The sequence below is a fragment of the Buteo buteo genome, chromosome 3 (assembly GCF_964188355.1).
Source record: "Buteo buteo chromosome 3, bButBut1.hap1.1, whole genome shotgun sequence".
Taxonomy (NCBI): Eukaryota; Metazoa; Chordata; class Aves; order Accipitriformes; family Accipitridae; genus Buteo; species Buteo buteo.
In genome coordinates this window covers 61093456-61120799 of record NC_134173.1, presented here as the reverse complement: position 1 = coordinate 61120799, position 27344 = coordinate 61093456, and the positions used below count along the sequence as shown (strand labels likewise).

The window sequence follows — 27344 nt, the reverse complement described above, 5'->3', positions numbered from 1 at the left end:
TTGGACTAGTTTACAATGTTCACATGCGATAAAGGGCGTATTCAAACTGAATATGGTCTACTGGGTCCTGTTTCTCTCCAGGCTTTTTTTTGAAACTTCTCAGTTAAAATTGGTGTTTTCTGCCCATAATACATGCTTACTTGTACCTTAACTCAGATTAAAAAAAAAACAATGATGAGAAATATCTCGGTCCTGAACCTTGCTGGAGTGAGGCTCTGGGCTTGAGTCTAGGGTAAAAATACAGCTCTAACACTGAAAGGAGACATCCTTTTTTATTAAGCGCTTAGTCTGGTCTCGTGCACACTTATTTCTTGCTGCTATACCATTTTCTGCAGCATGTGCTTTTGTTCTACTCTGTATTCACAAAACATCATAATAAATTAACATATTAACAGTATATGCTTCATCATACATAAGCATGCTAACCAGGGTGAAATACTGAATAAGGTTGGGAACACGGCACTGAAATATGTTAATCATAGACAAATGTTTCACCTGAGGTTTTCAGATAAAGCCCTATAATCAGTGTCTAAAATTACATTGAAGCCTAAGAATATTTTAAATCCAAGAACCTTTATGTGAAAGTTTGATTACTTAAGAATTTTAAATAAACTTCTTTAAAATCAAATATCAATTTGTATATCATACAGAATTGTTCAGAATGTTCATAAGATGACAAGCTAAATATTTACCTCGCCTTGGAACTATTATATCATTTATGATTTATTACATCATTTATGACTGGCTATGCAGATAGTCACTTATCAACATTACCAATGATGTTTCTCCTGTGTTACTGCACGAGGCAGCCACCTAGTTTGCCCACTGGACAAATAATAATTTTCACTCAATCTTTTTCTTTCTTGTTTGTTTTACTCTTCTCTTTACTCAGCCAAGTATCGCTTTCTTCATTTTCCTTCACATGGTGGGTTAACCTTGGCTGGATGCCAGATGCCCACTAAGCCACTCTATCACTTTTCTTCCTCAGCTGGACAGGGAGAAAATATGATAAAAAACTTGTGGCTCGAGATAAAGGCAGTTTAATAAATAAAAGCAAAGGCCACACACTGAAGCAAAGGGAACAAACAAAAAAATAATTCTCTACTTCCCATCAGCACACAATGTCCAGCCGCTTCCTGGGAAGTAGGGTCTCAGCACACATAGTGGTTGCTTCAAAAGAGAAATGCCTTAATAACGAATGCCCCCCCCCCCCCTCCTTTCTCTTAGCTTTTATTGCTGAGTGGACATCAGATGGTATGCAATATCCCTTTCGTCAGTTTGGGTCAGCTGTTCTGGCTATGTCCCTCCCAACTTCTAGCCACCCTCAGCCTAGTAGCTTTTGGGGGGCAGGAGGGGTTGGAGAGACAGCCTTCATGCTGTGTGAGCACTGTTTAGCAGTAGCCAAAGCACTGGTGTGTTATCAACCCGTTCTAGCTACCAATACAAAGCACAGCACTATGAGGACTGCTGTGGGGAAAGTTGACTCCATCCCAGCCAGACCCAATACACTTGACTATATCACTTACTGTTTGTGTAGAGTGTCTGTCTTGCACTGTTTTCTCCTGAGATTTTTCCATGTCAAAACTGGGAGTAGTTTATTCTGCTGCACTAGAAAAGAGCAGTTGTCCCCAAGTTACATTCTTAAACAATTCTCTTTGGAGTATGTGCATCAAAGTGATAGCTAAGAGAGGACTTAATTTCTTCATAGAAGAGAGATGTACAGCCAAATTTTCATCGCTCTGAAAAGTGCAAACTCATGGGGGAAGCAGATAATTTTCTGATGCGTGTCTTACAGAAGAGAAAAATGAAGCATACTGCTGCTGGTTATTAATCACTGCAGGTGAAATCAAGGAACTAATTTTTTTTTTTTTTTTTAAAGTAAGGAATTTTAAAATATCCTTTACAGCCTTGTAGCACTTAGTGAACATCACAGAAGCCCATCCTAAAACTTGCTTGACAGCCTTTGTATTACTTAAGGATAACATTTGACTATTTTTATTTTACATTGTGCTGCAGGTAACTGCATAAAAATTTTATCTTGACATGCATACCCTTAATTTTAGCTTAGTGTTAGCATTTTTCTACTGCTTTACCTAAGATAGATATGCTGGCCTTCAGCAGCCTAACTCCATTGTGACTAAATTTTAAGGCTGTAAAGAAATATTCTTCACCTTTATTAATAATTTAGTACATTTTTAAAATAATCTCTGCTAACTTAGAAATATTACTTGATTTACCAGTTTTTCCTAGTGGTAGAAGAAATGCCTAGGTGTACTTTAACAAGAAGCCTCTGACAATGTAGAACACCAAAGAAAATTTGTAGTGAATGTCTTTCAAGCTCTTCCCTCTGAGTTTTGTTTTGTAAGCTTTCTTTCAAATTTCTTGTGAGGTTTTCAGTTTCTGCATTAGCTTGAGAGTAGCATAGTGACATTCTGCTGGAATAACTCTCTTTTTCAGAAAACTTTCCAGTTCTGAGGAGGTGACCTTTGAATCATTGTTAGCTATCTAACAGTGGGGTCTTTTGAAAACAATGCTTCGAAGAGTGGAACTATACAGTAGCAGATGAGGTAGTGATAGAAATACTACCTCTGACCATTTATGGCAAGGCAATAATCAAGTGTTGCATAATCAAATTGTCCTACGATGCCAGTTAAAAGCTTTCCCTAAATACAGGTAGGGTAAAGGAGCAGATTGTAAAGGCAGTGCAGTCACTAGGTCTTGCATGAGACTGGAAAGTAAACAGCAATTTTTATCAGCTTCAGGTTGAACATCCAGCTCTGACAGTGAAAGTAATTGCTGCATAATTGCTGTTTTGTTCTAAGAGTTTGTTGATTTGTCGTGGCCCAGGTGTATTATATTTGCTGGCATATCACTTGGAATAATAAATCTGTAATTATCTCCAGCTACTTTGTTGGGAAAACTCATGCTGTACTCTCAGTGTTCTAGCAGAAGTGGCGTAAGGTGTTTGAGATTGTTAGGCCATCTTGTCAGGAAGTCATGCTATTTCTCTTGAATCAGAAACAGTAAGCAGGCAGCTATAGTTGCTCTTCTGAACCTACTTGTAATCTTTATCACTACTTCTACATCATCTGAGCTTCTGAGAAAGATAACAGATTCCCAAATAGTATTCAGCTTCACTTTTTCACTTCATCATCTGTATTTCATGTAATAGGTAAATGAAAATGGTAATAGGCAGACTATAGTAATTTTTCTGGCTACCAGGCTATTCACACTGTCATTTGCTTTAATCCTTTTAACTGGGCTGTCATGTGATGTATGCACAATTTGAATAAAAGTTATTGCATCTTCAAGTGCTTTGATGTAATTCCTCTAGATGCAAGGTCTTCTCAGTATTGTTCCTGTGGATTCGTGAATGAATTGGCCCAGGCACATAATCAGAGCTACTAGCATTAACATTGTAGTAATACAGGGCCTGGCAATGTAAACGTTTGACTTTTCATGATCAGTTCTTTACACTGGTTCAAAAATAACACGACCCATGTGATCAGGACAGGTTTGTGGTTCCGTGATACAGGGCTTCTGCATGGTTTAACAATGAGTCTACAACTAGAACACATGTGTGAATAACCTTTGCAGTCTCTTTATTTATGGAATAATCTTACACAGAGTCAGTGATTTACCTGATTCCCCACGAAGGTGAATATTCCTGTTCTTCAGCTTTGTATGTAATATTCATGAGATCAACTCTAAGAAGATTCAGGGGGTTTAATAATGAATTCTCTAATGCTTTTTAAATGTACATGACAGCTGTAAAGTCAAATGGTGTAGCAACAGTGTAAAAAGTATCCCAGTAGGTCGCATGTTGATTTTTGTGAACATGTTTTTTGTTAGTGAATTCTATAAGAAAACTGAAGTCTCTTGTAACACTTTTTGGAATGATAGTCTTATTATCCATTTGCATGCTTGAAGCGAAAACCACTTCTGCTTAATATAAAGGTATCCAATATATGTAGCACAGAACTCATGAGGTATGGAATTACTGTCCCTGCATTGTTATTTTAATGTACCTTCTGTTTCAGAATACAATATATTCAGGTAGTCTGAGCTGTCTTTCTGATATAGCAGAACCATTAACAGGATGTATGCAGCTGTGGTTTTTGAGACTCATTCTGTCTATATACAAGCAATAAAAGCTAGCCATACTTATTTTGTAGATGGTAAGTTTTGTCATACTTTATCAAACTACATCTGCTTTTCTTCAGTACTTATACTGAACTCTTTTTATAAGAAATTTTAGTAATTTATAGTGCATTGAGTAGATGGCATTGGCAGCACAATTTTCCCTTTTTACACAGTTATGTCTATGCTTCTCTAATCTAACATTGTAGTTTTGTGTTTTTCTTGCTGTAGCTTTTGAAACCCTATTTATAATGCTTTCCTGAGTTGAATCCAGTTCATTTTTTGTTATAAAACAGGATTATAAATTTTGCTTCTATTATCAGTTTATCCTTACCAGCAGTGCTTATAGTCCTTCATAAAATGATGTCTGTAGTGAACACTCTACAGAATAGAATAGAATAGACCAATACATTTGGAAGGGACCTACAATCATCTAGTCCAACTGCCTGACCAATTCAGGGCTGACCAAGTTAAAAAATGTTATTAAGGTCATTATCCAAATGCCTCTTAAACATTGACATGCTTGGGGAACAGCACCTTTAGTCCAAGACGTAATTGTGTGGGTGTTCAGCTTAATTATTCTGTGAGTTGACTCCTTTTCATTGTCGTGGTTTAACCCCAGCCAGCAACTAAGCACCACACAGCTGCTCACTCACTACCCCTCCACCTAGTGGGATGGGGGAGAAAATCAGGAAAAGAAGTGAAACTCATGGGTTGAGATAAGAACAGTTTAATAGAACAGAAAAGAAGAAACTAATAATGATAATGATAACACTAATAAAGTGACAACAGTAATAATAAAAGGATTGGAATGTACAAATGATGCGCAGGGCAATTGCTCACCACTGGCCGATCGATGCCCAGTTAGTCCCTGAGCAGTGATTCCCCCACCCCCACTCCCCCCAGTTTATATACTAGACATGACATCACATGGTATGGAATACCCTGTTGGCCAGTTTGGGTCAGCTGCCCTGGCTCTGTCCTGTGCCAACTTCTTGTGCCCCTCCAGCTTTCTTGCTGGCTGGTCTTTAGAAGCAGAAAAATCCTTGACTTAGTCTAAACATTACTCACCAACAACTGAAAACATCAGTGTTATCAACATTCTTCACATACTGAACTCAAAACATAGCACTGTACCAGCTACTAGGAAGACAGTTAACTCTATCCCAGCTGAAACCAGGACAATTTTAATATAGAGTGATTAAATGAGAACCATCTTTAATATCAATTCAGTAACAGTTGCAAGTTATTCCCTCAGTAAACTTCTTCAGACTTGGGGGGTCTGCAGGGTTGTTTCTCTTACATGTTCTCACTTCTCTCTCCAGCTGCAGTTTCTGTGCCTGCCGCAACCTTTTTTTCCCTTCTTAAATATGTTATCCCAGAGGCGCTACCACCGTTGCTGATGGGCTTGGCCTTGGCCAGCAGTGGGTCCGTCTTGGAGCCAGCTGGCATTGGCTCTGTTGGACTTAGGGGAAGCTTCTAGCAACTTCTCAGAGAAGCCACCCCTGTAGCCTCCCCTCTACCAAAATCTTGCCACACAAACACAACACACATTTATAACTCGTACATTAAGTGTGCAGTAGTTCTTTAATGCCAGGAGTGCAGTCTCATATTTATCAGCAGCAAGTGTAATAATATACAGAATAGTCATTTGTTCAAAGGCAGTGTATTACAGAAAGTGTCGTCTTCTCTTGAGCAGCTCTTGGATACTAATTTCAAATCTGTTGTTTCTACTCTGTTTTTTTTTCTCTTTTATACAAGTTATAAAAGTATAAAGTTATACAAGTATAAAAATAAATTACTGTCTTAACTGGTCTTTGCAAGAACTGTAATGCTGGATTCAGCTTTAGCAAGATAGCTGCATGGCATATTTAGAATACAATGAGTGTAGAAAATACATTGTTTCTCTAGATTTTATTTTGCATCCAGAAAAAAGCAGTAGGTAAAATCTGGCCAAAACAATAGCTCAGGATCAGCATGCAAATTTCTGGTGAACTATCAAAAAGAAAAAGTTTGAGTATCACTTGATAATAAGCACTGCTGTGCATCACTAAGGCAGCTGAAAAGCTGTATCTGGTAAGCAAAATAAAGTAACATCAGCAGGGATTTTGGCCAAAGGACAGTCCCTTCTAACGTATTCTTTGAGTCTGTGTTGTAACTTATACATCATGTTGTACTTTAATAAGCATTATATGTCTGAACAGTATTTCCTGAATTATATGAACTTTATTTTCTCTTTTCTTCTCATATTTATGAAAATAACATTAATACAGATTATAAAAAATGAGGTCTATGTATTAAACCTCAGACAAAGGCATGGTATTGTGTATCAACACAAATTGATAATCCTTGAGTACTGCGTTCAGTTTTGGGCCCCTCACTACAGAAGAGACATTGAGTTGCTGGAGCATGTTCAGAGAAGGGTAACAAAGCCGGTGAAGGGCCTGAAGCACTGAGGGAACTGGAGTTGTTTAGCCTGGAGGAATGGAAGCTGAGGGGAGACTGTATCGCTCTCTACAGCTACCTGAAAGGAGGTTGTAGTGAGGTGGGTGTTGGTCTCTTCTGTCAGGTGACTGGTGATAGGACAAGAGGAAATGGCCTCATGTTACAGCAGGGGAGGTTTGGATTGGATATTAGGAAAAATTTCTTTACTGAAAGGGTTGTCAGGCATTGGAACAGGCTGCCCAGGGAGGTGGTGAAGTCACCATCCCTGGAGGTGTTCAAAAAACACGTAGATGTGGCACTTCAGGATATGGTTTAGTGGACATGGTGATGTTGGGTTGACAGTTGGACTCGATGATCTTAAAGGTCTTTTCCAACCTAAATGATTCTATGATTCTATGAAATTAAAAGGCTAATGAATGGTTATAAACAGCTCTTGAATATGTTTTGAATCAGACTGAAATAGTGCTCTTGTTTTCTGTGATCTTAATTTCTCTTACATTTCTATTTTAATAAATAATATAATTATTTATATTAAAAATTGCATAAGTTGTCAGTAAGGTTCCATAGAGGGAGGGGGTGAAGCAGAACATGAGAGAGGGAAAACAACACGAAGAATAGCTGGTGTACTTCTATACTTTGTTAGATGGTTATGTTATGTTCAGCAGTCTGCATTTAAGCTAGAACACACAGTTTAAAAAGGCATTCAATCATCGGTTAAATATCTTTATAATTTAGAAGCCACACTTTTTGTTCCAGTCATTTATTTTAATCTTTAAAACATTTTGTATTACATTAAATGTACATACAGTTTGGAATTTTATACTTTTGTTTCATGCTTTTTAGATATTTCTAAGTCTTTCTCATGTTCAACTATGCATTAAAAGCAGATCACTTAGGCATTTTATAGACTGGGATTTACTTCAATACGTGGATTGGAAAATTTACTCTCAGCATCACACTGACATCTCTCCAATATTTAAATACTCTTTCAAACAACTTGGACACAGAGTCATAGTAGTGATCTTGCTGGTGTTTTACATAGTGGAGAAGTATCTTCCTTAATTTTACTTAATCTTCTCCCACCCATATGCAAATAATCTTTTCTTTCTAATTTGTATATTTTAACCATAATGGAGAGTGAAACAATAAAAACATATTATTGCTGAAGCTGATGCATTACTTTGGGGTTGAATCATCGTCTCCTAAGTTAGATAAGACCTAGTTTAATTATTCTTTATTTTACCATTTGGAAACTGAGCTTTAGCTGTTTCGTCTGAAATTATCTGTACTCAATGGCTGTGTCACTTAAAGTGCTTATGGGCAAATTCAAGCAAAACACTTCAGCAGCATTGAAGAACCTGGCTTCAGGAAAATACATTCTTTTATAGCCATTAAAAATGATATGGCAAGCTTTTTGATAAGTTCTAGCGTTCTTGCACATTGGATTAGTGACCTGAAATTTGGCAAGGGGATGAATATCTAACTGGATTCAGTTTCTAAAATTCCAATTTACATAGGCTTACTCACTTGTTTAAGAGGATTTAGGTTATCAAAACTAAAATCCCCTAGAGCTTAGTCCAAGCTGTAGTGTAAACAGACCTTCTAGCAATACTTCTCTCTATTCTTCTTTTCTTTTTGGGGGGTGGGGTGAGGGGGTGAGACGACTCCATTTCTAATTTGAAAAATATCTATATTCAACAACCACCTTTAGATGAAATTTAGATGCAGCTCTGTGGTGGATTACCTTGGCTGGCTGCCACATGTCCACCAAGCTGCTCTCACTCCCCCTCCTCAGCAGGTCGGGGGAAGAAAATAAGATGAAAAAACTTGTGGGTTGAGATAAGGACAGGGAGATCACTCACTAGTTACCATCACAGGCAGAATAGACTCAACTAGGGGAAGATTAATTCGATTTATTGACAATTTAAAAAAAAGTAGGATGGTGAGAAACAAAAACAAAACTGAAACCACCTCTCCAGCCCGTCTTTTTCCGAGGCTCAACTTCACCCCTTCGTTCCCAACTCTTCCCCAAGTGGCACAGGTGGGTGGGGAATGAGGATTGTGGTCAGTTCATAACAATTCGTCTCTGCCGCTCTTTCCTCCTCATGCTCTTCCCCTGCTGCAGTGTGGGGTCCTTCCCATGGTCTACAGTTCAAGAACTGCTCCAGCATGGGTCCTTTCCATGGGGTGCAGTCCTTCAGGAACGGACTGCTTCAGCGTGGGTCCCCCACGAGCCCCAGGTCCTTTCAGAAAACCTGCTCCAAGCAAGCCACATAAGACAGTCTAAAGCCATCTGAAGCCAAAGCTCTGTGTAGAAATACAGAGGAGGCCTCTCTGAAACAGCAGCAGAATGGAAGAGTTTTACCACTTAGATAAGTGAGATACGCGAGTTAAACCCTGTATAAAGAGCATGTGATTAATAAAGAATTTTGACATGGGTAAGAATAGTAATACACCATATTATAATATCATTTGTCATAACCTAGTGTTAGAGTGGCTAGAGTGAGTAACGTAAGTCACAGACAGGAGGATTTTGCTGGTATAGACCCCCCAATAGACAGATACTTTGCAGTAGTGTGCTTACGCTCTGTGAAAATGTCAACAGACAATAGACAGATGCAGCTAAAATGAAAGTTGATTTTGAGGAACAAATATCACTGTGAAAGATAATTGTCAGTCTCTTGCTGTGTAATTCATGTTGTCTAATTCTGGTTGAGAAGTTCAGGGTGTTCCATTGTTTCCCGTAACTGCTGTTTTTTTCAGTGCTGTGTAGGTATTTATTTTTACCATGCATGTTATTACTCCTGTGTGAGTGGATCAGCACACAAGTCCAGCATGTTTTGTTTGGTTTTCTGTTTTTTTTTGGTTTTGGGGTTTTTTTAATAGGAATTGGTAACTGTTTCTCTACAGACTCTTTTTTGCTCTGTTTTGTGACCTTCAGCAAAGGCAAAAGTAAGCTCGAACTAATAGTCTTTCATCCTGACTAGATGTTTAGCTCAGCAGAATTGGAAAGTTTTAATGACAACAGTTAGTACCAAATTAAAACTTGGTGGTGATGTATAGTCACATGTGTATTCTGAATATGATACATATAACCATCATGGAATCATTCAAGGCATTGGAGGACAAGATTTATTGATTGCCATTGAAGAAGAGTTGCAGAGCTGGTGCGGGTTGAAAACATTATCGCCCTAGATATTGTCACTAAGAGCAACATCAACAGACTTGAAAGGTTCCACAGTTGATATACTAGCTGCAAATAAATTCACAGTTGTCAGCAGGTAAACTCTGGATGTGTCAAGGATGAATTCTCAATGATAGCTTCAATAGTCTTGGGTTTGGACTTCTATCTGCACACATTTACCATATAAGAAGGATAGCACTATTCAGAAGGGTCAACAGTGTATGTACAAGTCTGCTTGACTCCCATAGTGGCAGAAAAAATCCCCTGAACAACTTAATTTTCATTTATATGATCTTCAAAAGCATAGTGACAGATGGAGATGAAGCTATTAAATCTATTAAAACATTCTATTTTCCTGAAGATTTTCTAAAGATAAGAGTGAAATGCATTAGTCAAATCAGCAACGACACAAATGAGTTTCCTGCTGCTGCTGCTCATATTAGTAAAATAGTATATTGCCTGTTTTTATCATAACTTAGAATATTTTGTAAACACTAAAGGACCACATTCTCTACAGCTTCAATCTCTTTGTGGTGATTAACAACATGCTTCTATTTTTCTCACTGAAATCAAATTATTTAGTCTGTGGAAGAAAACCATTCTTGTTATAAAATGAGAAAACCCCCATCCACTTAAATAAAGAGGATTCAGACACAGAAATTACAGAATTTATCTAGCTTCTAATAAATGGATTTTAGGCTTCATGCTCATTAAAAACTATTTCAGATGTTTCTTCACACGGTGACTACCCATTAACATTGTTATTTCGTTTTGACAGTCCAAGCAGTAACTGGTGGTCTAAGGGATATTCTGTGTATTCTCATTGGAACTGTTCGTGTAAAGGATCACAAACTTAGAAAAGATTCCTTGGTATTATTTTTCCATTTATTCTTTCTTGCTAGTGCCTAGTTTCTGTAGTTCTATAAAGAAAGCTAATAGCGTAGTTGTCTGCCATTAAAAGTTACATTAAGGGAGAGCTGCTGAAATTGATAGATGTTTTCTCTCTTTAACAAAACTACTTTATTTTTTGAGGTGTAACTATGTGATACAGCACTCCAGAATGTGGAATTGTATTTCAACCTTTAAAATAAAAATGTTGATAGTTGCATGAATCTTTCGTCAAGTTATGCAGTGAGCCCTCTTAAGTCCAGCTAAAGTCAAGTACATTCAGGAAAAGCTGCCAGGAATTGGTTAACTATGCCCAAATGCAGTTCATCCAGGCTGAAGTAGCTGTGTTAATGAGAGCAAATGTAACATACCTCCTTTCTGCCTATTCTCCAGATTCTTGATAGAGAGAAATTAGCTGAAGAGGAAAGGTGTGGATGATTCAAAGCTGTAGTGGCTGGGGAGCAAAGAGGATTCAACAGGCAAACAGGAATATAAAGATGTATATACACACTGTAGCTTCAGAAGAACATAGCAGGAGGATAAAACATGCCTCCCCTGACATGCATCTACTCTTCACATCAAAATTATACTGAAACAAAACAAGTATTACTGCGATAAGGCTGAAGGAGGAAGACCATATTGATAGGGTCTTGGGGAATAAAGTTGTGTAGGAAGCAGAAATCTCTTGAGCGCAACATAGATGGAAGACAAACATTGCTGCTGATTCTCACAAATTTAAGTGAAATTTTATCAAATGATAAAATACCAGCTGTTTTTTGCAAGCAAATCTGGAATTAACAAAATACTAGTATTTAGCAGTATTTCCACAGAAATCTAGGAAATGCTAGAAGCAGAAGGAGTTTGGAAGAGGAAAAATGGGACTACCCATTTCTCAAATATCTTTGATATGCACCAATACTCTAGTATTGGTACATGGTTACTGGCTTCTAGCTACTTTGCTCTCCTTCAGTCACTGTAATGCTCCCAGAGCAGAAAAAATATGTATTTATATTTAGATTTTTGATATGTTTATTTAAGTTTTTAGGAAAAAAACCCCAAACAGATCACCCAAAAGCTAAAAAGTTGGTGACTGAACACATACCAATAAAGGAATGGTTAATGTTTTATTTATTCAATGCTATTGCCTGAAATGAATCAAAATACTATCAGCATCAAACCCAGAACCCAGAAAATTCAGATTTAATGTTAAATTAATCTGAACTCAAAGTGAAGAATAAATATGAGGCTAAGTTTGACAGAAATTAAAGTACTGAAGTACTAAAGACTATAGTACTGAAGACTGCTGTCTGTAAATTTTAATATGTGTTTTAAAGGGTTATGGAAAAAATATCATCCTGAATTAAATTCTAAAGACAATTCCATAAAGAGAAGAAAGACACAGCTTATAGTTGAGGGTATTAGAGCATTTTCATTTATTTTTTGAACCAGTGCTATGTTATATCAGTTCGTATGTATAACTATCTTCCTTTTTTTCCAAAATATATGTACTTTAACCCCAGCTTTTGTGAATGTTCATATGAATGAGAAGTCCCATGGTGCTATTAAACTGTTTGTGTGGATAGAGTTCTACAGAACAGTTCATTTTCTAAACCTAAATTAAGAAAGTAACTTATTTTATTGGAGGTGCAGTTATTATTTAAAGCCCCACAGGGCTCATTCATTAGGTGGGCCACTTTATTGCTGGCTGACTAGTAAATAACTCAACTCTAAAAGACAGAACATGGCACTGAATAGGAAAAGAAGAAAGTATGTATATCCATAAAGTCTGTAAGTACATACAATATATAATAGAACATAATTATGAAATATTTTATGCTTATAGTAAAAAACATTAGATAAATTTTACAATAAAAATCATGCAGATATAACTGCTGTCCCCCTGGAAATTCTGTTGTCATGGAGAATGGCTGTAACTAGTTTTCCATATACTGGAAATGTTGAACACTTGTGATACACATAGAATAACTACTTCCAATGATGGTGGCTGCCATTGTTTTCCCACTGCATTCTCAGAGGAACCTCATCTGATTTTCCCATAAGTCACCTTAGTCCCATTATCCTCCCTCAATTAATTATGCTTTTTTTCTTTGTGAAATGCTCACATTCTGCCTTGTCACTTTGTGCGATCAGGAATTGAGAAGTACCCTGACAATTGGCACAGTTCACCAAGGATGTGGAAATTATCAGTGCCTACATAGCAGGGAAATAACAGCTGCTTCTTTTATACTCCCCCCCGATTTTCACTGACTGACTCTATACCCTTGGACGGGTGTTCTGTGTAACACATTATCCACTAAAATATCTTGTGAATTCATACAAGGACAAGAGCTGATTGTACTCATAAATCATCCTTCTCCTCTCCTTTCCTGCTTTTGCATACCTGTTTCTTCTGTAAGACAACCGAGGAGCACAAAGAAGGTACTGCAACACACTCTGATGACTCTGATGGGTCTCACCTGGGGCAGTCATGCACAGCTGCAGGTCCTATGGAGAGCACCTTCTCATGGTTTTGATACAAACATTGTTCCAGCCTGTTTGTATTTGAATTCAATGCAGTTCATTCCCTATTCTCACACTTGCTATTTGCTAGAAAAATAGCCACACCACACATAAGGGCAGGTCTATCTTTCCTATCTTATAGGAAAACAAGGAAACAAACAAAACCAAACCAAAAAACATAAAACCTATTATGGTCAGAATTGAGGCTAAATAAATCAATCAGTTGTTCTGAGTGAGAATAGTGATAAAGGTGCAAATTCTTTAATATATCAGGAAATCCCAAGACATGGAATCTGTAGATAAAAATCTGATAGTTAGAATGAAGCAAGGGTATTGATAACCTTTAAAATATAACTGAAAATCACGTGACACTTGGCTCTTTGTTCTTTTGGAAATGAACTGCCATCCTTTGTTTATAAAAATACTCATGCTTTAATAGTAACAGTTAATAGATAATATTATTTCCTTTATTTGAAGATATATACATAGTAATATTTAGGAGAAGGTATTATCTGTTGGGTCATTCAGATTGCTTTCTGTTCTGTTTCCTGATCATAGCAATACCTAAACCCTATTACATAGAAATGTCACCAAACCTCCAATCTTTTCCCATGTAAGCTGGTAAGCATAGTCTAAGATCTTGCTGAAATTGGTCCATAACTGTTTGTCTGCTATGTATCTTTAAGATTCTTTTTCTTGAACATACATACTGTGAAGACATATGGCATAGTTTACCAATTGCTTGTATATGTATCATCCTAATTGACACTAAGAAATATATGTTCTTGATTCATAAGTGTTGTGGCTTAACCCCAGCCAGCAACTAAGCACCATGAAGCTGCTTGCTTACTCCCCTTGGTGGGATGGGGGAGAGAATTGGAAGAGTAAAAGAGAAAAATTGTGGATTGAGATAAAGACAGTTTATTAATAGGTGAAGTAAAAGCCGCACATGCAAACAAAGCAAAACAAGGAATTCATTCACCACTTCCCATCAGCAGGCAGTTGTTCAGCCATCTCCAGGAAAGCAGGGCTCCATCACGCGTAATGGTTACTTGGGAAGACAAACACCATCACTCCGAACATCCCCCTCCTTCCTGCTTCCCCCAGCTTTTGTTGCTGAGCATGACATCCTATGGTCTGGAATATCCCTTTGGTCAGTGGGGGTCAGCTGTCCCAGCTGTGTCCCCTCCAAATTTCTTGTGCACCCCCAGCCTACTTGCTGGTGGGGTGGGGTGAGAAGCAGAAAAGGCCTTGGCTCTGTGTAAGCACTGCTCAGCAGAAACTAAAACATCCCTGTATTATCAATGTTATTTCCAGCACAAATCAAAAACATAGCCTCATAGTAGCTACTATGAAGAAAATTAACTCTATCCCAGCCAAAACCAGAACAATAAGTTATTGATTTTTGTTTTCCTGCTTGTTGCTTTTTGAGTGATTTTTCTCCTCATGATTTAAGTTCTAATGTTCAAGATAAATGTTTATACTATCAATGGTTCCTTGTGCTTTGTGAGTAGAAGTTGTACAAATACATAATGCTGTCTTTTCCTAGGTCTTTGAATAAGCAAGTCCTGCAGTGGGAACACTAGCATGGTAATTTCACAACCAAATTAGATATGCAATATGTATTCAGTAATGTATATATAAATTGTACATACCCTTGTGTTTTGAAGTGGGATTATATAGATTTTTCCCCATTATCTTGTAAAATGTCAGTTTGTCAATATATGCTGGTGAATGTTTGTAGCCTTTGACATAGCAAATTCAAATATCAAACAGCCAGCTTCATTCTTTTTGAATTACATACTGAAACTCTGTTTCTTTTCACATACTAGTATTTAGTCAATCCAGTATGCTTTGTTGCAACAAATAGCATGTAATGAATTCAAATGCAGTTCTACTAATGACAAAACAAATGTAGTTGTCTGTTGTATTTGTATATTGATATGGTCAGTGAAACAAAAAATGGGCATTATTCTAAAATGCTGTTAAAGAGTGATTGGTCTTTGCCTGACATTTCCCTGAAGTACTATAGATTTTGAATCTCTGCTGAAATGATGGCAAGTCTTCAGTATTGTACTTTTCCACTGTGCACCAGTGATCCCTTTTATTTCAAAATCGTTTTCCCTTGTAAGAATCACATGCTTATCTTTTATTTTCCCTTGAGTTACAGGAGAGAAGAGATAGACAAATTACCTCTTCAAGCCCTAACTCCAGTGCCACTCTGTCAAAATGAATTTGTGTAGTAAGTGACCATTTCTTTTCCCCAAGGGCCATTTAGTCACCTCCAGAATGTGCCTGTCCTTCACAAAGACAGAGGATAAGAGAAAAAGAACATTCTGATCTTGGTATCCCTATACTGGTAGCTACTGTAGCTTTGGGCTCTCCCTTCAGTGCATCACTGATTGGAAATCAACATAACCCGTCAGTGAGATACACAAAAATAAAAAAAGGATAATTTAAAATTAAAGGCTTACCTTAATTTTCTTTCTATTTTTCTTTTATTTTTCGCTTAATTTGATATGTGTTCTAGATATTGCTTGTGAGAAAATATATAGGCAATTATAAGCTCCGTTCAATGCACTGCGACCACAGACATTAATTTTGTGTGACCAAGTTTCCAAAATAATGAATATCCTAAACAGTCTCAAAAGGAGTTAGTCTTTAAAAAAAGTTTTATCTCTAACATCACTAGAAACCATGCCTCCTTATACTGTTAATGTTCTTCTATGTAAAGTAATTTCTGAAAACAAAAATGGATATTTTTTTTCCTCTCCAAAGCCTTAAACCTCAAAAGATCAAGCCTGATTCATTATTAACACATTTAACAAATTGTATTTATGCTTAGAGGTGCTTCTCTTTTTTTATAAGACTACAAAGAAAAAAATTACTATCTAACAGAAATAATATTAGCATAAGTGCTTTTTTTTCTTAGGCACAAATAGCAATACTCATCTTTTGGATCACAGATTTATATGTCAGTGGTAGTAACCACAGGAAAAGAAAAATCCATCCTAGCCATCTCTTATTGTAGCCAATATGAACTGCAAATCTCAAAAAGCAGAATAAATTATAAAAGAGAGCATAAATCAAAATCTAAAAATACAAAGTAACCAAAATGTAAAACAAAATACAAAAATGTACTTAAGAAATAAGACTACTTTTGACTTTTCAAAGGCACTCATTATATATAATGAACTTCTTCCAAATGCTTATACTATGCAATATCTGTAAAAATAGTGTTTCCACTAAAGTTTACGCTATAACAACTTCTGCTGTGCATTGCAACTTTATTATACATGTGCATTATGTGAAGGAATGTGTTATAGTTAAGTGATATTTTTAGTCAAACTAGAACAAAGCAATGGATTCTTACATGCAGCTTTGTTGGTAGGAATTCAAGCTATGTTCCAGGAGGGTAGCCCATAATACCTTTTATTTCTCTTCACTATTTGGTGTCTCATACTAAAGTTTCCAATTTTATCTAATTTTTTTAAAGTTTTAATTATGACATTACTAATTGAGCTGTTTGAAAACTTACTGTTTCTTCTGCTAATCTTAAACAACCATAAAATAATTTCTATTTATCATAAATGCATTATTTACAATGAGGGACTAGTGCGAGTTTATCAAGAAATGAGACTTTGTCAGGCCTGGAACCCAAGTTCTAAGGTGGTGTTGAAACAAATATGCAATGCAGGGAAACTGAAACAAGGGTTGTAGAGCTAGCAGTAAAAAAATGTGAATATGAATATCATTTGCCCCCTTAGTGATTTCAAACAAAGACGAAATAGTGATCTTTCCTAAAATTGTGTTATTTAAAATGTGATTATCTGACAAAAGCCTGGTAAGCAGTATTTTTTGTCTTGTCTGTTTCAAAGGAAGTTTATTGACATTCTCTGAACAAATCTAAAAGCTATTTGCACTTCAATCAAAAAAAAAATAATAATTCTTCTCCTAAGGAGAACTAAGTAACAACAAAAATATTCTGTTTCAAATTCAGAAATGAACTGATGCTAACATGAAATTTACAGAGTATAAAAGTGGTATAAGCAAGTCTTGCAGGAAAAATTAAAGTAATAAAGGAAAGATTTGCTATAAATGTAAATGCTTATGAATGGGGTTTAGGGATGTTTTATTTAATTTAAAACTGTCATTCAGATAACATCATGTTCAACTTAATTCCATCTATGAAAGCAAAGGAAGTATAAGACTACGGATGTAATATCTCAAATACAGTAATGACATAGCATAAAGGAGAATAGTTTTTTTTTTTTTTCCCAACTAACTCCTGTAAATAATTATACTCTGCCTAAGAACTTTTTGAATGCAGAATCAGTTTCTTTAAATCTTCCTAACAGGGATGTCTGATAAAAGACAAGATGAGCGAGCTCACTGTATCAGCTTTGCTCAGCTATATATCTTTTTAAATTTGACAAAAAACATGGAAACTCTTGCTATTTAGGGTAAAATAATAATTAGAGAAAGCCATTGGCCCAACAGCTACATCAGAATAGTAGCCCCAAAAGAGAATAAGTAGGTATGAATACATTTACTGTCTAGCATATATTCTATGAGAAAACTACATTCAGTTACTTGATGTAATCACTTGCTGGAGAACTAGTTTATAGAATATGGTTTTTTTTCCAAATGAAATGTGAAGTGACTTAGGCATTTAGAATATTATTAGTTTACCAGGACAGCCTAGGAAAACTTTGTATTTCTTCAGCAGTTAAAAACTTGAGTAGTTCTGTAGGTTTCACATTAACAGTCTCATCAACACTGAAGATAGGAGGAGTGAGTTTGTGGCTTTGGGACATCTTTCTTTCTTCAGGACAGCTTTAACTTTCATTGAAGGTCTGTGTTCTGGGGAGAGTTTTAACATGGTTTTTATCTTTCTTTAAATTATGAATTATATTCTTATTTTCCTAGAACTGTTTGAACAAATACAAATAAAACAATAAGAAATGTTGATGTTTGTTGTGATTTTTTGCTAGATGGTTTTCTTTTCTTGGTTTTGTTTTTTTTTCTTTAATAAAACAGAATAATAAAGCCTTTCAGATCTCTGCAAAGTCTTTTTTTTTAAATAATCCTCAATTCTTTTTCATTTCCTTGTTGAAATGGAATGTTCTTTATTTGCTTTTTGTCACATTTCAGTTGTTTTCAGAGCATTAATAGCTGAAAGGTTTGAGAAATGAGTTGTATGCTGCTGACAATATGACCCCACAAAAATTCTTTGAGTTAAAATCAAAACACTTGCTTTTTTTGTCATAGTCAAACTACCAAATGTGGAAACATAAAAAGTGGCAGCAAGACCTTTAAAGAGAAATTTTCAAACTATGGTTCAATGATATTTGTTGCTATTATTATTACATGTGATGATTTTATTTTAAGATTTCTGTCCCTTTTTATAGTTGGGATCTCTCATGAAAGAATTTTGTGATAATTGGGATAGAGAAGGAAAAAAATCTTCTGTACTGAATTCCCATAACCTATATACCATATTTCCTGCATTTGTAGATGATGAATGCATTCCTAAGTTTTGTATCTTGAGCAAAACATTTTCTTTACAAGTTTCTAAGACATAGCAGACTTCCAAGGGTGCTGAGAAAGCTGGTGAATCTCCTTTCAAGGTCACTTTCTATCATCTTTGACAGTTTGTCGAGCTTAGGAGAGATCCCCAAAGACTGGAAAAAAGTTGCATGATCTTCAACAAAAGCTAAAAGCTTGACCTGTGCAACTTCAGGCTGGCTTTTATTTCAGTTCCTGGGGAAATCACGGATGACTTCCTCTTGGAAGCCGTTTCCTGGCACATGAAGAAAGTGACTGGGAACAGCTAGCATGAATTTATCAAGGATAAATCACACCTGACCAAGCTGATTGCTCTTTTATAATGAGTCACTAGGTTGCTGGACAAGGGGAGAGCAGTGGGTGTTGCCTACTTGAACCTTGTCAAGGATTTTCACTCTGTCCACTCATCCAGGGTTGGATATGTGAATATAATGTCCTCACTTGGATGCAAGAATACTGTAGGAGGTATCTGAATGGGTGAAAAAAAAGAAAAAAAAAACAACCACCCTACCAAAAAAACAAACCAACCAAGTGAAAAAAAGCACCCCTATAGGTGTGGATAGAATAGAGGGTAGTGGTTAATGGATCATACTGCACTGGAGGCCAGGAGCAAGAAGAGTACTGTGGGAGTTTGCTCTGGAATATTCCATTTTGTCATTGACTATGAAGAGGCTATGAAGTGTACTCCCATCAGGTTTGCAGATGACATCAAATTGGGAGAAACAGTAGAATATGCTCAAGAACAGTGCTGCTATACAGAAGAACCTATACAGGCCAGACAAGTGGGCCTATAGGAGCTGTATGAAATTCAACAAGGGCAATTTCTAAGTCCTGCACCTGGAAATTAATAACTCGGGCACACAGTAAAGGCTGGGGAGTGGCTCTCCAGAAAAGGCCATAGTGCCCTGGCAGACAGCAAGCTGAGTGTAAACCAGCAGCATGTCTTGGCAGCAGAGAAGGTCAAAAGCATTCTGGGCTGGATTAACAGGAGCACATATTGATGGAAGTGATTATTCTCCTTCACTTGGCCCTTCTTAGACTCCATCTAGAATAGTCTATGCAGTTATGAGAGACTGATTACCTCTAGTGAGTTCAGTGGAGGGCTGCCAAGGCTATCAGGGCCTGGAGCACTTGCCCTGTGAGGAGAGCCTGAGGGAGCTGGGCTTGTTCAGCCTGTAGAAGTAGGGTCTAATATCAGCCTGCCAGTAGCTATGATGAGGTTCTTGAGAAGACAGAGGCAGTCTGTTTACACTGGTACATGATGGGACGATGGGGAAACAATGGGCATAAGTTAGAACAAGAGATGTTCAGACTGGATATAAGGAAAAACTTTTTTCCTATACAGATAGTCAAGTGGTAGAACAGGTTGCCCAGAACAGTCTCCATCCTGGGAGGTTTTCAGCAGGCAGCTGGATAAAGTCCTGAGCAACCTGGTCTGACCTCAGAGCTCAGCCTGCTTTGAGCAGGAGCCTGTCCTAGAGACCTCCTGAGGTCCCTTCCAGGGAAGGGATCAGGAAAGCCTGCACAGCTAGAGCTGAACTTGACTAGGAATGTGAAAAATAACAAGAAGGGTTTTTTTCAGCTACGTAGGACAACAAAAGAAGATGAAAGAAATTGTATCCACCCTGATGAGCAAAATGGGAGATCTGGCTGCAAACAACATGGAGAAGGCTGAGGTATTCAACAGTGTTTTTGCCTCGGTCCTCACCAGCCAGTGCTCTAGCCACACTGCCCAACTCACAGAATCCAAAGGCAAGTACTGGGAGAATAAAGTACTGCTCACTGTACAAGATCAGGCAGGTTCAAGACCCTCTAAGGAACCTGAATGTGCACAAGTCCATGGGACCTTATGAGGTGCATCCAAGGGTCCTGAGGGAACTAGCAGATGAAGTTGCTAAGCCACTATCCATCATATTTGAAAACTTGTGGCAGACTGGTGAAGCTCCCACTGACTGGAAGAGGGGAAACATAACCCCCATTTTTAAAAAAGGAAAAAAGGAAGACATAGGGAACTACAGGCCAGTCTCACCTCTGTACCCAACAAGATGATGGAGTGGATCCTCCTGGAAACTATGCTAAGGCACACGGAAAATCAGGAGGTGATTGGTGACGGCCAACATGGCTTCACTAAGGGCAAATTGTGCCCGACAAATTTGGTGGCCTTCTGCAACAGGGTTACAGCGTTGGTGGATAAGGCAAGAGCAACAGACGTCGACTACCTGGACTTGTGCAAAGCATTTTACACTGTCCCGCACGACATCCTTGATGGAGAGACATGGATTTGACAGGTGGACCGCTTGGTGGATAAGGAATTGGCTGGATGGTTGCACTCAAAAGAGTTGGGGCAATCCCAAGCACAAATACAGGCTGGGTGATGAGTGGATTGAGAGCAGCCCTGTGGAGAAGGACTTGGGGGTATTGGTGGATGAAAAACTGAGTATGAGCTGGCAATATGCTCTCACAGCCCAGAAAGCATCCTGGGCTGCATCAAATGAAGCATGGCCAGCAGGTCGAGGGAGGTAATTCTCCCCCTCTATTTGGCTTCTGTGAGACCCCAAATGGAGTACTGTGTTTGGCTCTGGGACACCCAGCATAAGAATGACATAGACCTGCTCGAGTGGGTCCAGAGGAGGGCCATGAAGATGATCAGGGGGCTAGAACACCTCTCCTATGAGGACAGGCTGAGAGAGTTGGGGTTGTTTAGCCTCAAGAAGAGAAGGCTCCAGGGAAACCTTATAGCAGCCTTCCAGTACCTAAAGGGGGCCTACAGGAAAGGTGGGGAGGAACTCTTTAACACGGAGTATAGTGATAGGATGAGGGGTAATGTGTTTGAACTGACAGAGGGTAGATGGAGATTAGATGTAAGGAAGAAGTTTTTCATTGTGAGGGTGGTGAGGTGCTGGAACAGGTTGCCCATAGAGGTTGTGGATGCCCCATCCCTGGAAGTGTTCAAGGCCAGGCTGGATGGGGCTTTGAGCAACCTGGTCTAGTGGAAAGTGTCCCTGCCCATGGCAGGGGGGTTGGAACTAGATGATCTTTAAGGTCCCCTCCAACCCAAACCATTCTATGATTCCAGCTTGAATTGCCGTATGAGCTTGTGAAATGCATATGGGTGAGAAATGGTTTTTAGAAGATCCCTCCATGCTTGTAACTGCCAGTTCAGGACAGCATGTAATTTGAAAGAATATCATAGCTGTAACAATTATAGAAATGAGAGAATCATTCAGATGCCTTGCAGTTAAGTCTAATGAGCTAAAATGTTATTTGAGTATACAGAAGTTATTTTTGCATGTGTGTACATAATGTGCGTGTATATGAATGTGTATATGTATAGCCTCCTTTTGACTTTGGGCAATTCTTTTTGTGTCATTACTACCTTTTTTTGCCATGTCATAAGTTCATCAATTAAAGCTGTATTGGAAAATGGACAGTGTTTGCACAGTGGGATGCTGGTCTCTGTTGCTAGTTTTAAGTGCTCATGTACTACAAGTGATATTTTACTTACTACTATTATTGTCTAAAATTTTACAAAATAAAGTAGGAAAAATTTTCCTCGTATCCTTTTAATGTCAAGTTTCTATTAAAACAAGAAGATCTGATTTTTCTAAGATTTTTACATAGAATTTCCTCCTTAAGCTGGAGTGTAGAACCAGACTCAGTGGTGTGTTTCAGCAGCTGTTATGCAGATTATTTTCATTTGCTTATAATAATGTACAGTTATTTTCTAGATGTGAGCATATACCCACAGGGAGTTTGTTTTATTCTTCTAGAAATAAATTCTTATTTATTTCAACAGAAATTGAAAAGGAAAGCTGTGGGGATCCTGGAACACCATTGTATGGTATCAGAGAAGGAGATGGATTTTCTAACCGTGATGTTTTAAGGTTTGAGTGTCAATTTGGATTTGAATTAATTGGAGAGAAATCTATCATTTGCCAAGAAAACAACCAGTGGTCTGCAAACATACCTATCTGTATTTGTATGTACCAAATCTTTTATTATTATTATTTTTCGTATATAACATTATGATATGTTTTTCCTAATATGTAATAATTTGTGTGATTGATAGCAGAGTTAGCACAATGCAATTAATTCTGCTGATAGGATGAATTTACTTTTGTTCAGTGGTGTCTTTGCCTAATGATTATGCCTGACAGGTTCTAGAATGGCTAAAATATATTTTTTCTTTTACTAGCAACTATTGAAGCAGTTGTCTTTATGTGATTTGACATAATGTTTTTTATTGGCTTTTTTTGTAGGATTCTGTAGATTTTGTATGTGTGATACACTTTTTATAGCTACTCTTATAAGTTAATATATTTCCTTAGATGAGAAGTTGTTGAATTGTAATCAAGGGTTTAAATTATTTACATTTTTTCCCCATGTATTATATATGAATATCTTTTAGCACTTAAATGATCATAGACATTTATAGCTCTCTTGCAGTTACGTTATACAGCGTAAGTGAAAACCATGTTGTGATAAGTACTTGTGGCAACACCTTTCGTAACATTTCCACTAAAATAGCACAGATCAAATCTATTCAGAGTGCAATCAGTTGCTTTCATCCCTGCAACTCAATTTAATATGGCTTAACTGAAATGGTTGAATGTAAAATATTATCCTGATAACAACAAAACAACTCTGTTGTCTCTTTGAGGCTAGTTAATTTCTTGTGCTTCTGTGTGAACAACAAATGATAAGCGTGCTATTGACTTTCTGCCTCTTTAATGGGCTCAGTGAGAGGTCTGCTCATCTAAACAGTTCCCTAAAGGAGAAAATAAGTGGTGCCAAGTGATTAAGGATTGTTGAACATGGGTAAATTGTAAGGACTGCTGTGGGCTTCCAGTGCAACAGGATGTTCTTTGTTACCTGGGGTCTCTGCTTGGAAGGTAGTTTTATTGAGGGGAAGGGAATAAGAAGATAAAAAAAAAAGAACCTTCTTTCTGGCTTCACACATCATAACAAATACTGAATTATTCAGTTGAGGTAATCAACAAGTTTAAGGACCCCTTACAAAAAATTAGTAATAAAATAAATCCTTATTGAAACATTTTATTCTATTATCTAATTTCTTTCTCTCTTTCTTTGGCAGTTCCTTGCCTTTCCAATTTCACTGCACCAATGGGAACAGTTCTTTCACCTGATTATCCAGAGGGATATGGGAATAATTTAAACTGTATCTGGACAATAATTTCAGACCCTGGGAGCCGAATCCATCTCTCTTTTAATGACTTTGATTTGGAATCTCAGTTTGACTTTCTTGCAGTTAAAGATGGTGACTCTCCAGATTCCCCCATAATAGGAACATTTACAGGTGCTGAAGTTCCTTCCCATCTTACCAGTAATGGTCATATTTTACGTCTGGAATTTCAAGCTGACCATTCAATGTCAGGACGTGGATTTAACATCACTTACAACAGTAAGTAATGTTATTTTTTCATGTATGTGTGTGTTTTGTTTTCAACATACAGTTTAGGAGATATGTATAAGTCTGTAAAAATGACATGGTAATACACTTTCAAACATATCCTATATACCTACAGATACCTAATCTAGGTGTTTAGATTGTCTTTCAAATACAGTGTTAGGGCTGAAAATATGTGTATATTTATCATTTAGAGCATAAGAAATCGTTGTGATGGGAGTGTTTAGAAGACTGACAAATCAGGCCAGTTTCAAATTGTAAAACAGAACTTTACTAAATTTGTTAACAGCACACTTTGTGCTGCTGGTTAAATCCTACATAATGTTAATCACCAGCATTACATATACAAAACTGTTGCTCTTGTACACGCATATGCTGGTTTAGCTGTGAATGTATATAATATCCTGGAGCTGCAGTCCATGCTAGCTCCTAGTCACCACGGTTAACGTGGGAAGCTCTAGGATCTCTTTGATAAGAGAAGTCAAACCGCATGTTGTTTAACCCCAGCCAGCAACTAAGCACCACGCAGACTCTCACTCACTTCCCCTCCACCCAGTGGGATGGGGGAGAAAATCAGGAAAAGAAGTAAAACTCATGGGTTGAGATAAGAATGGTTTAATAGAACAGAAATGAAGAAACTAATAATGATAATGATAACAGTAATAAAATGACAACAGTAATAATAAAAAGACTGGAATATACAAATGATGCACAGTGCAATTGCTCACCACCGGCTGATCGACACCCAGTTAGTCCCCAAGTGGTGATTCCCCCCGCCCCCACTCCCCCCAGTTCCTATACTGGATGGGACGTCCCATGGTATGGAATACACCGTTGGCCAGTTTGGGTCAGGTGCCCTGGCTCTGTCCTGTGCCAACTTCTTGTGCCCCTCCAGCTTTCTCACTTGCTGGTCTTGAGAAGCTGAAAAATCCTTGACTTAATCTAAACACTACTTGGCAACAATTGAAAACGTCAGTGTGTTATCAACATTCTTCTCATACTGAACTCAAAAACATAGCACTGTACCAGCTACTAGGAAGACAATTAACTCTATCCCAGCTGAAACCAACACACTGCAATAGGCTTGTCTTCTTTTTCTCTGTTTTGTCTTCCTTGTGGCTGATGATTCTGAGCTATTTTTCCCACTCCCAGAAAAGGAGGACTCCTGTTCTCCTGGTGCTACTTACCTTGTTCTTTTTTGTCTTGCCAGTCATCCTTGTGTATTCAGGAGGATGTCTGGCCTATTTACAGTCCCTTGTGCTTATCTTGTCTTTTGTTTAGCAATTTTTTTCTACTTGGATGCCTTCTATGTGCAACTACACCTGTCTATCTTTGCCCTTTTGGTGATCAAATTGCTCACATGCTTATGTAAAATGCTTGTGTGTTGTGCCTGGCTACACCATTACAATGTTAAAAAGAATACTATCATTAGTTACTCTGGTTTGGTATGCTTGTATATAGGCTGGAGGTAGGTTCCTATTAATTATATCCTGATTAATACATTTTTAACTTACAGCTGTAACAGCCATGGGGAGAGAAATTTCTAGACTGCCATTCAGAGCAACTGCAGTAAATAGTTGTCGAGCTTCTGCCTTGAGTGCTCTGGATTGTACCTACCTCTTTGTAGCTTTTGGAAGGCAAACCAGCATCTTCTGTCACCTTTTGTATTGAGTTTATCTATTACACAGAAACAGAGAGTTTCTCATTAAAATGGAGTTCTGTGTATTTCACTTGCTTCTGTCCTGAGGGAGGTGAAAAGGTTGAAACTAACAAAAAATGTAAATAGCTCCACATTTACTACTTGGCACTACATTTACTGACAGCATAATAATTGAAGGTGACATTAAATATCTTCTCCAGTACTAAATACCATTAGCACTTACTCACATTACTTTTTGCTGGCAAAATCATTACATTTCTTCTGAAGGACATATGAAGAATTGCCTACGTTGTACTGCTATCAAATAATTTGGCATTTATTCTACACCAAAGTCCAGGCAGGATATACTCCCAGCTAGGGCAGACATGATGATGCAATATGTAAGCCCACAGCATGAATATCACTGCAAAACAGTGTGAGGCTTTCCTGGGAGCATATGCAAAATTGAATTTTGCCACCCCAGCAGTGAAGAGAGAAGGACTGGGTTTAGCCAAGTTGTTCTTTTTGGGGACTTGGAAGGAAATCGGAAGGAGAGGAAATGCCTGAAGTATCAGGCTTGCTGCTATGTGTAGAAGATGGTAGAGATAACAGAGTGGCTGTTGGTGAGATCATCATACCCTCCACCCAGAGCTGCCTCACCTCACACATTTGGATTTCTTTTTCTTTTTTTTTTTCTTTCTGATGGTAGAGGTAGCAGAGTAGTTTTCCATGCTAACCAGTAGACAAAATAGGCAAAAGATGATGGATGTTTTGATATCCCAAAAGTCTGATGCAATGAGTAACTGGTCCCATTCCTGTCTCTCTCCCTAACTCCTAAGAGTATGGTAATTCAGATGCTTACCTGGAATGTAAGTGAATCTTCAACTGCATGATTTGAAGGAGACCTGTATACCTACATCTCCCCTTCCCAGAAGTATGTATTACATGCTTGGCTCTATGAAAAATATAGTCTTTATTGTTGAAGCTGTTTTCCTCTGAGTAAAACAAAAAAGATCCACTAAACAAAAAAGGAAATGAGATTAAGTGGGCTTGGTAACTGAGAGACCCAGACTCCACGTTTTCCTCCAAGGAATGTTAATATTATCTTCACAGTATTGCAAGGACTAAATTCCCCTGTGGCTGTCTACTTTTCTTGCATCATAGTTCACCTCTCCATCTTTTTTTTATCTCTCTCTCGTTTTGTTTTGGTTTAGATTGTCAGTCTTTCAGAGAAGTATTTCTTAAGACTTACCTTGAACATTGCTGTCTGGATAGGAAAGAGATAAGCTGACAGCAGATTACTGTGTAAACATCTTTTTCTTGATATTGTCTTATATTTCAGCTCCCAGCACTCTATCTTAGCTGCTTCATCCCCAGGTCATTTCTCACAAATGTAGAATGTAAGCATGAAGAAAATATGATGTTCTCTTATTGGTTTCTATAGCTACTGGTGATCATTGCAACCTAAACTTTGAGCTGTAGCTAGGTATCTTAGTACTGTAACTAAATATTGGCAGGTCTGGGGTTATTCA

The 27344-nt window shown here is 37.6% G+C and overlaps 1 protein-coding gene across 3 annotated transcripts in view; it reads left to right on the top strand.

Annotated features, from left to right (window-relative positions):
* Window positions 1–27344, top strand: part of CSMD3 (CUB and Sushi multiple domains 3) — a 749348-nt gene that overhangs the window by 402865 nt on the left and 319139 nt on the right. For all 3 annotated transcript variants that reach the window (XM_075024389.1, XM_075024388.1, XM_075024387.1), the window contains 2 exons: window positions 22542–22724; window positions 23841–24167. In XM_075024389.1, the coding sequence (XP_074880490.1) occupies window positions 22542–22724; window positions 23841–24167 (510 nt within the window). The remainder of the gene's footprint in view (window positions 1–22541; window positions 22725–23840; window positions 24168–27344) is intronic.